The sequence below is a fragment of the Phytophthora parasitica genome, assembly GCF_000247585.1.
Source record: "Phytophthora parasitica INRA-310 unplaced genomic scaffold supercont2.31, whole genome shotgun sequence".
In the NCBI taxonomy this organism is placed as follows: Eukaryota; Oomycota; class Peronosporomycetes; order Peronosporales; family Peronosporaceae; genus Phytophthora; species Phytophthora nicotianae.
The window spans coordinates 285,190-294,871 of NW_008649017.1; the positions used below are offsets into that span (position 1 = coordinate 285,190).

The window sequence follows — 9,682 nt, forward strand, 5'->3', positions numbered from 1 at the left end:
CATAGGTAGTCTCCTCGGTCGGGCCATAGGTGGTCTCCTCCGTCGGTGCGTACGTCGTTTCCTCGGTTGGGCCATAGGTAGTCTCCTCCGTCGGTTCGTACATCGTTTCCTCGGTCGGGCCATAGGTGGTCTCCTCCGTCGGTGCGTACGTCGTTTGGTGAGTTGGTGCATCAGTATCATCACATGGCTTATCGGTTTCTGGTGTGTAATCTTGTGCACCGACTTCAGAAGGGGTCTCATAGTGTTGACCTCCTGTCTCCTCGGGTTTGTAGTCTACCGTTGTGGTATCGGGACTTTCTTCAGTTGTGCCGGCATTGTAGTCCACAGTGCCACCCTCAGTGGTCTCGTGGGTAGTACCGCCAGTGGTGTAGCCTTCAGTTGTAGCACCACTCTCCGTGATCGTACCGGCTGTGTCATAGCCACCGGAAATGTTACCACTCTCGGTAGTCTCAGTAGTGTCGGTCGAATGGTCAACAAGTGTCGTGCTATCGACCACCTTTGCATCAGCGGGGCCGTAGCCACCCTTAACCACCCCCTCGGTGATCGTTGAGCCGTAGTGAATAATTGTAGTGCCATGGTCGACAGTCGTCTTACCGCCAGACGCCGACTCTGTAGTGCCGGGCGAAGTGGCGGTGCCCGTCGAGCCATAGTACTTGCCACCCTCCGTCGTGTGACCTTGCGTTGGTGTCTCAGTTGCAACCTCACAGTTGACACCGAGCGGTGCATCGACGGTCGTGTCGTAGTGGACACCAGTTGGGGCTTCCTCCTCTTCATCTCCGACTTGGACACCTTCGTCATGGCCGGCTTCCCAGCTCGAGCTTTCTCCGTCGTACGCCGCGATGGTCTCTGCCTCGACAGCAGAAGTGTAGCTCGTTTTCGGGAATTCACAACCCCACACGTCGTCGTGGATGAGAACGCACTCGGCAGCAGTTGGAGCAACGCACACTGCACCGTTGTACGACAGTAGATACGGCTGGCAGTCGGAGGTGGCGACATCGCCAGCTTTGGGGCAGGCAGTACCTACAGGCTCGGCTCCGACGCCAGAGCACGGAATGCCACAAGACTCAGATAGCGAGTAGGTGGCGTCGTGATACACGGCGATCGGGACGTCAGCGGCCGCGAGACCAGCCGTGATAAAGCCGGCTAAAGCAGCAGCCGTGACAGGTTTCCTGGAAGCCATTGGTGGTCAATTGACAGGGAAGGTCGATGTCGATGTTGCCGCCAATGAGGAAATTGGGGAATGAGGCAAGAGTGACATGAGCGAGGCGAATCATGAAGGATACTACGAAAGAGATACTTACGGTTTTGAACTGCATGAACTTGAAAACTCATTCCCTGGATTGATCTTTCCTTCAACTTACTAGACATCGCGAAACGGCTGCATGAGTTATGGAAGAGAGTTGATGATTCTATAGAACACGAACTTAAAAAATAAACTATAAGTTAACAGTAAAGGGACTTTTCATTATATAGCAAGCTATATGCACAAACCTCAAATCAGAGCTAGGAAGTTAGTTAGCGCGATTACCTTTCTTTTTAACGGCAGCGAGAAGCTGGAGAAGAAGCGGTAGGAAGGGGGGGGGGGGGGGCTAGTGAAAGCAAACGCGAGTCTCGCTGCCTAAGCAATGGTAAAATTAGCTCGGAAGTTGGTGGTAGCTGCGCTTAGCTATTTCAAAATTAGCCGAGCATATTCAATGATATTACTCAACCCCCCAAAAGTAATTTTAAATATTTTAATTCTGTTAGGATACTTACTTAAATGTCAGGATTTTCAATAATACAAATTTTGTAGCTGTGAGAAATTAACGTAAATCAGCAGTTTCGTACGCCAGCCGTACCCCTTTGCAGTTTCCTTCAGAAACTGCAACAATCTACAGCAATTTCCACAAAAGATAGAAGTCTCAAACAGGCGCCAACCTTCTTTTTAAGACTAGTACGTGGATTCAACGTCGTGGAGAGTGTTATATATCCTACGCCTTAAGCCTTAACAACTGGTAGCTCTTCGCCAAATTGATGGAAAATGTGTTATTAATAACATGTAGACACACTCCTAGCATACAAGGCTCACCCAGTCATGTGTATTCTACCATTTTCCAATGCGCTTTCAACGTTTTGCAAACCGAAGAGAGAGTGAGAAGCTCTCAACGTCAGAGAGGATAGCCTCCGGCTCCGGCCATTTCCAGGGCTCCGCCTGGAACGAGTTTCCGTAATAAATGACGTTACGTGGGCTGCGTATAGGCAAGCTCTCTGACTCGAATAGTCGTCGTGAAGTATAACATGTTTAGTTTAATTCTCGCCTTTGAATCACAAACCATGCTGCGTTTCATGGCTAAGCGTACCGCGACCTTTTTTCCACCTCTCGCAGCACACACGCACGAAACTTTTAATCCCACAGTGAGAACGCCGATGAAGGCGACCTTAACTTGGGTGAGTATTGCAAGATGGTGCGATGGAGAGGCATGAGGCACCGTGAGGCGGCAGCAGAATTTGGTAGGAGACAAAGAACTTTGCCTCCGGCGTCGACGATCAAAGTGCCTTCACGAATGGCTGAAAACATCCTGCCGATTGAGGTGTATCAAAAAACATTATAACAAAAGCATGTAGCAGCAATATCATTAATTCCATCCCGTATAGTTAAAAGAATATCTGAAAGTAAAAACGAGGGAGCAAGTACTTCGAAGTACATATCTTAGCGGAAGAAAAGCAGATGCCCTTTGCCAAATGTTATCCACTCTAATCATCCCGAGACCTCTAATCGCTCAATCTTAGTGAGTGTTGAGACCAGTTTCGCATGGGGTTGATGACGTCTATGCAGTATTTCCACTTGTTTTGTGAGGTACTTCCATTCTAGTAAGTACGCAGCGATGAGCATATCGACTTGGAGTAACCCTTGACCAATCCTTTACTTGCTGTGGTTTCAACAAAGTTGATTTTGTTGAGGCAGGGAGAAGAAAGCCGACCTGGTTGGCATGATAATGCTAAATGTTGGTTGCTGCTTGTGTATTGTATTTGCAATCAAGATCTTCGATGGTGTAAAAGCGCTGCTATTTGGTACCAGGTTAATCGTGGCTATGATGCGGTGCCTTCGCGATGCAACTTTGTCTAATGGCACGAGACGTGCTGTCGTTAGAGAGCGTAAGAAATAGCGCTGCCAGCACTACTGCGAGTAGCCCCCATGCCGGAGCGTTAGACCGCTTCCGTCGTTCAGGTGAAAGTACTTCCTGCCGCATGAGAGGCTTTTCATCGCCAGTACCGGCACCATTTTTCACATGAGCACTGATCGCCTGCTGTCTCACCACGTCTTCCGCCTCTTCTTGGCCCGTTTCCACCATTTCTCGAGCAACTTGCTTCGCTTGAGGTACATTCTCCACAGGTTGTGCAGGAAGAGGAGACGGAGCATTCATCTTCCAGCCATTACCCACGATTTCTTCCACTTCGCTTGCATTGGAGTAGGGAACCCAGTGGAGTTGGCCACACGAGTTGGTCTCGTTCATAAACCCATCAAAGCTCATGTTGGCGAACTTCATGTACTGCTGGAAGGAGCGCGCAGTACCGAACTTGTACTTATCGAGTTCATACGCATCCACTTGTCCTTTGAACCCCAGTCCAACGCGAAGACGGACACGGTTATGGGTTCTCTCGGAGTCCAAAGCCTTGACGGCCGGGTCGACTGGAGACTCCCAGAAACTTGCCGGTTTCTTGGAGTAGTTGTGGTAAAGCACGTTGCCAATCCTACTGGGCGAGTACAAGTCGTAGCCGTGCGTCCAATAGTCCGCAGAACGCAGGAATTCCTCGCCATCCCATAACCATGGAGTATGAGAATCTACCGGTACATTCTTCTCGGCATGGCACTTGCTGAATGATAATCCGCCGCCCCAGAGCGCCGACAGCTGCGGAAAGTTGGCGTTGCGCTTGATACTGGCTCCAACGATCCGTGTGAGGCCATTCCCTCCCTTTTTCGTTGTGCACAAGTGCGGGATCCAATCCGGAGCATTGTTGTCTCCATTCTCCTTGATAAAGTCGTGGATATCGTGCGGATACACTGTCAAAACGGCCATCTCGTTGTTGATACGCTTCCATTCATCGAGCATGATCTCGTCCCATCCATTGGTGAAGATACTGTGGCCATCCACTTGGAGACAAAACTCTTCGTCCCCGATCATTTCTTGCTGTTGGTGGCGCGCTGTGGTGCATCCTGAAGCCTCCGCTGCCGGTCTGGGTTTCACTTGGATCTGGTCTTTATAGCGACACTCCGAGTAATCTGGCCATTCTCCTAACGCCAACTTGCAGTACTCGTCGAGGCAGGTGGGATCTCCTTCCACTAATTGCTCCAGAATCCCAAACCGAAAACGCTCAGGATAAACGGCACGTTTCAGCGCAGTGAAGAGCGTCTTGCCGCATCGTACGCCGTCCCTAAAGACCGAAGAACCCACGTGGATCTCGAAAGTGCTAGGGATCTTGGCCGGAGGGGGTCGCAGACTCTTGTCGTACGGATCCAGTGGAATGTGCTGCACACTCGGGTCCAGATCGAGGTTTATCGTCGTCCCCAGTACGTTGATCACGGGTCTGTCGTCGGCTACTGCACTTGTCGTTCCTAGCAGCAGCGCCAACCCCAGAGACTGCAAACGCTTCATGGCTAACTGAGTACGTGGTCGAAAGTCCGAGAATGAAAGTCACGTCGGGATAGGCGAGCTGAATGGACGCGTGGCTTCGGCCGATCTTCCATCAATCTTGAACCTATTAGGAAACGGTGACACTGTATACCGCGGCCTAAGTGTATGCAAATTTGGATAACCTTTTCTATAGCGAGGGAGCTTTTTCTGCATCTGTCGCGGAAAGAAGAAGTCTGGCCAGACTTTGAAGAGTATGTAGGAATTTGGGTATTACTACTTCCTACTGCTTCAAGTAACATGACATATATAGGTGGAATATAGGTGGAGCTGTACTTTTTTTCGCAGTTGATGTTTACAGTGTGGAGGGACCCGCACGTTTGCAGAGAGTGCGTGCGTGGTTTACGGTACGTTTGTAAATAATACATATGTTCAGATACTTCCCGTTTTGCTGTAGACGCACTACGGCTTCAAGCACGGAGAAAAAGACAAATAAAGGCTATGATCAAGGCGCGCTTCGCACGGTACAACTCTGGACTATATGCATTAAAAAAAGCGTACTTGTCATCACGGAGGACGGATGAAGGTCTTGCCTTCAAATAACTTACGCGCAGTCAACTCCGACTGACCGAAGTTCGTGATTCCTAGAGAAACCATACTAATGTCTAGTCATTGCTCAATACGAATGGAACAGTAGGCCTTGAAATCAGTTCAACCAATAGCCAAAGCGTTCTGGGAACAACATTTTACACGTGCTGTTATACAGTAAAAACCAAACGAGCTTTATCAAAGAAAATAAACGTATGGCTATCCAAAAGGTTACTGTACTGTATCTAATAAATTCAATACGATAGAGAACAGGGTTGTATCGATATCACTAGGTTAAAATAATAAAAGGGTTCCAACATCGTGGATACAAAATTCAGAGAATGTAAGAAGCTTTGTTGAACCCACAGTGCTTACGTCTCAATTCTAACCGGATATCATCATGGATCATTCTGAAATAAAGTAAAACTAACCAAGTGTTTATTTTTCAAACGTGCAATGCTATTCAATGGCGTGACTTGCCTTATTCTTCATATTCACGCAAACTCGACGGCGAATTGCGCGGGAATTCGCGTCGTTTGAGAGCGTAACGAACATAACGGCCAAAATGAGAACAACGACAATGCCAGTTGGAATAGCGGGCCCAGAGCTTATCTCGAACGGGTTCGGTACACCATGCCGCAGTTTAGCAGCCAAGTTGTTGTCGAGTTGATTGTCCATTGCTGCCGCGTTCTTGACTTGAGCTGCTACAATTGGTTGATCCGGTTCCTCGTTCATATCCACATCTAAATTATTCTCAGTCATAGTAGACGTGCGGTTTACCTCTTCGCCATTGTCGAGGATGGGCTCCGGGTCTTCGTAGTCAAACTCATTGACATCTTCGTCGTACAATTTCCAGCCACGACTAACTGTCTCCTCTACCTCAGTAGCATTCTCGTACGGGACCCAGCGTAGCTGGCCACAGGAATTGGTATCGTTCATCCAGCCCTCAAACGTGATGTTGGCAAACTTCAAGTAGCTCTCAAAGGACCGCACCTTGCCGAAGCCGTACTTGTCAAGCTCAAACGTATCCACAGAGCCCTTGAACGGCATTCCAATGCGAAGACGAACACGATTGCGGCTCATTTCAGTGTCAAGTTTCTTCTTCTCCGGATCCATCGGCGACACCCAAAAGCTGGCGGGCTTTTGAGAATAATTGTGGAACAAAACGTTGCCCAATCTACTGGGCGAGTACAAGTCGTAGCCGTATGTCCAATAATTGGCAGAGCGCATGAATTCCTCGCCGTCCCAGAGCCACGGAGTGTGGGAATCCACAAGCACTTTGCGCTCCGCATGACACTTGCTAAACGAGTAGCCACCGCCCCACAGAGCGGCCATTTGAGGCATCCACGAGTCGCTGATCACAGCCGCTCCGTTGATACGCGTCAGACCGTTGCCGCCTTTGATAACAGTGCACAAGTGAGGGACGGAGTTGATGACGTTGTTGTCGCCATTGTCCTTGATCATCTCCTTGTGCGTGTTGTGCGGGTACATTGTCATGACGGCCATCTCGTTGTCAATGGAAGCCCAGTCGGCAAGGATGTTTTCGTCCCAGCGATTGGTGAAGACACTGTGGCCGTCGACTTGGAGGCAGAACTCTTGATCCCCCACCAACTTCTGCTGCAGATGACGCGCAGTCGTGCAACCAGCAGACTCAGCAGCGTCACGAGTGTCGATGGTGATCTGGTTTTTGTGTCGACACTCGGTATCTTCAGGCCACTCCTCCGCAGCCATTTTGCAGTATTCGTCCAAACAAGTAGGATCTCCTTCGTAGATTTGTTCCAGAATGCCAAACTGCAGACGTTCCGGATGCGTCGCTCTTTTCAGCGCCGTGAAAAGAGTTTTACCGCAGCGATAACCATCTCGGTAGACCGAAGACCCCACAAACATGTCAAACGTGTCGGGGATTTGCGCTGGAGGCGGTCGCAGGTGACTCTTCTCAGGGTCGAGCGGAATATGCTGCACCCTCGGATTCAGCTTTCGCGTCTTGCTCCAGTTGTCCCATGTGACGGTCGAGAAGTTGGTCTCTTTGTTCGGATTTGGGTCTGGAGTAGCCACCGCGAGGGCCAAGAGAGTAGCATTAGCAAGGAGACGCAGCATGGTCGTGTGCTTCGGAGACGAGAATTCCAGACTGAAAGGGTCTACCTCGACGACGGCGGTGCACCGACCTTTGGTGACCCGCCCAAGTACGTCATGGGTTACCGAAATTCGTAGCGAAAGTCCGGAGAAACAACTACACGAACGACCCTTGCCGGGTCTGTAGAAAACACAAGGAGTTGTGTTTTCTACTTTCTGCAGATGGTGTAAACTCGACCGTTCTTCCACCGAATCTCGGGAGTCGTACTAAGCACTACGGAGGCCCTATTAAGCCCAAATGTAGCGACCAACATGATAAATACAACTTCATCTGATCCCTTGTTGCGGCTTCTAATACGCTTTGTTGGAAAACGGTTAAGGGCTCAGTGTACTAATCTTTATTTTACTTAGGTACCTATGTTTTGAATTAGCATTTTTTTTAAAGCGTATTACTGGATCGTTCTGAGCTTGCTTAGTTCATGTTTCACAAGCGACATACTGTTGCCTGCGGCTTAGAAACTGCGAATTATATTATAATTCGCGTGCATGTCCTCGTTACTGGCGCAAGAAGCTCCAGCGAAACTGATGCTGATTTATAGCGGTTTCTAGCTAAATGTCCAGTAAAAGTGCTAATCCAGTAATTGGAGCCTCATTTTAAGACTATATTTGAAATAATCAGTATTTTTAATCAAATATTCAATGACAGCCACGCAGCGAGTGGCCCCCGCTGAGACCTGCCGCACCCGCTACTGCTAACCCCTCCGTACGACATGATGCTGGCAGAATAGGATATCGTGATACGATAACTAGTAAGTATCCGCAAAATTGACACATGATTTGAGCGAGAGGAAACTGACTACGAACTGGCCAGCAGCTAAAATAAAAAAAAAAATAGAAAAGGTGACTCACCAGCAGAACCGTTGCAAGAAAGCCTCGCCAAATAAATCATGATAGAGGAGCGAGCGTTTCACAGTGAAAAGCACAGGTTGCCTGTCACACTAAATCGTACGATCGAGCAACCTCCCTCGACTGCTTTGCCGTTTGAACCCGTGAGTACCTCTCTCGTAGAGCTCGCTACGTCGATTGCACCAACAGCTCATTATCCAATTTCCTCATTGGCGGCAACATCGACATCGACCTTCCCTGTCAATTGACCACCAATGGCTTCCAGGAAACCTGTCACGGCTGCTGCTTTAGCCGGCTTTATCACGGCTGGTCTCGCGGCCGCTGACGTCCCGATCGCCGTGTATCACGACGCCACCTACTCGCTATCTGAGTCTTGTGGCATTCCGTGCTCTGGCGTCGGAGCCGAGCCTGTAGGTACTGCCTGCCCCAAAGCTGGCGATGTCGCCACCTCCGACTGCCAGCCGTATCTACTGTCGTACAACGGTGCAGTGTGCGTTGCTCCAACCGCTGCCGAGTGCGTTCTCATCCACGACGACGTGTGGGGTTGTGAATTCCCGAAAACGAGCTACACTTCTGCTGTCGAGGCAGAGACCATCGCAGCGTACGACGGAGAAAGCTCGAGCTGGGATGCCGGCCATGACGAAGGTGTCCAAGTCGGAGATGAAGAGGAGGAAACCCCAACTGGTGTCCACTACGACACGACCGTCGATGCACCGCTCGGTGTCAACTGTGAGGTTGCAACTGAGACACCAACGCAAGGTCACACGACGGAGGGTGGCAAGTACTATGGCTCGACGGGCACCGCCACTTCGCCCGGCACTACAGAGTCGACGTCTGGCGGTAAGACGACTGTCGACCATGGCACTACAATTATTCACTACGGCTCAACGATCACCGAGGGGGTGGTTAAGGGTGGCTACGGCCCCGCTGATGCAAAGGTGGTCGATAGCACGACACTTGTTGACCATTCGACCGACACTACTGAGACTACCGAGAGTGGTAACATTTCCGGTGGCTATGACACAGCCGGTACGATCACGGAGAGTGGTGCTACAACTGAAGGCTACACCACTGGCGGTACTACCCACGAGACCACTGAGGGTGGCACTGTGGACTACAATGCCGGCACAACTGAAGAAAGTCCCGATACCACAACGGTAGACTACAAACCCGAGAAAACAGGAGGTCAACACTATGAGACCCCTTCTGAAGTCGGTGCACAAGATTACACACCAGAAACCGATAAGCCATGTGATGATACTGATGCACCAACTCACCAAACGACGTACGCACCGACGGAGGAGACCACCTATGGCCCGACCGAGGAAACGATGTACGAACCGACGGAGGAGACTACCTATGGCCCAACCGAGGAAACGACGTACGCACCGACGGAGGAGACCACCTATGGCCCGACCGAGGAGACTACCTATGGCCCAACCGAGGAAACGACGTACGCACCGACGGAGGAGACCACGTACGGACCCACCGAAGAGACGACGTAC

At 50.2% G+C, this 9,682-nt stretch overlaps 4 protein-coding genes across 4 annotated transcripts in view; 1 reads left to right on the forward strand and 3 right to left on the reverse strand.

The window, feature by feature from the left end:
* Positions 1-179: 179 nt before the first annotated feature.
* Positions 180-1,180, reverse strand: PPTG_13014 (hypothetical protein; the record flags this gene model as incomplete). The annotated part of the gene is made up of 2 exons (XM_008908714.1): positions 180-187; positions 220-1,180. 2 exons carry the CDS (start codon positions 1,178-1,180, stop codon positions 180-182), a joined length of 969 nt encoding a protein of 322 aa, XP_008906962.1.
* A 1,424-nt stretch (positions 1,181-2,604) lies between these two features.
* Positions 2,605-4,742, reverse strand: PPTG_13015 (hypothetical protein). Its single transcript, XM_008908715.1, has one exon. It carries the CDS (start codon positions 4,632-4,634, stop codon positions 3,060-3,062), a length of 1,575 nt encoding a protein of 524 aa, XP_008906963.1. The 5' UTR covers positions 4,635-4,742; the 3' UTR covers positions 2,605-3,059.
* Positions 4,743-5,624: 882 nt separating this feature from the next.
* On the reverse strand, positions 5,625-7,317 carry PPTG_13016 (hypothetical protein). Its single transcript, XM_008908716.1, has one exon. It carries the CDS (start codon positions 7,293-7,295, stop codon positions 5,658-5,660), a length of 1,638 nt encoding a protein of 545 aa, XP_008906964.1. The 5' UTR covers positions 7,296-7,317; the 3' UTR covers positions 5,625-5,657.
* Positions 7,318-8,378: 1,061 nt separating this feature from the next.
* The window catches only part of PPTG_13017 (hypothetical protein), a gene marked incomplete at its 3' end in the record, with an annotated part of 2,659 nt that continues 1,355 nt past the window's right edge, over positions 8,379-9,682 (forward strand). Inside the window, exon 1 of the mRNA XM_008908717.1 lies at positions 8,379-9,678. Within this exon, the coding sequence (XP_008906965.1) occupies positions 8,432-9,678 (1,247 nt within the window). The 5' untranslated portion in view covers positions 8,379-8,431. The remainder of the gene's footprint in view (positions 9,679-9,682) is intronic.

Coding starts and splice junctions, on each gene's coding strand:
- PPTG_13015 (XM_008908715.1), bottom strand. CDS start 4,634: ATGAAGCGTTTGCAGTCTCTGGGGTTGGCGCTGCTGCTAGGAACGACA.
- PPTG_13016 (XM_008908716.1), bottom strand. CDS start 7,295: ATGCTGCGTCTCCTTGCTAATGCTACTCTCTTGGCCCTCGCGGTGGCT.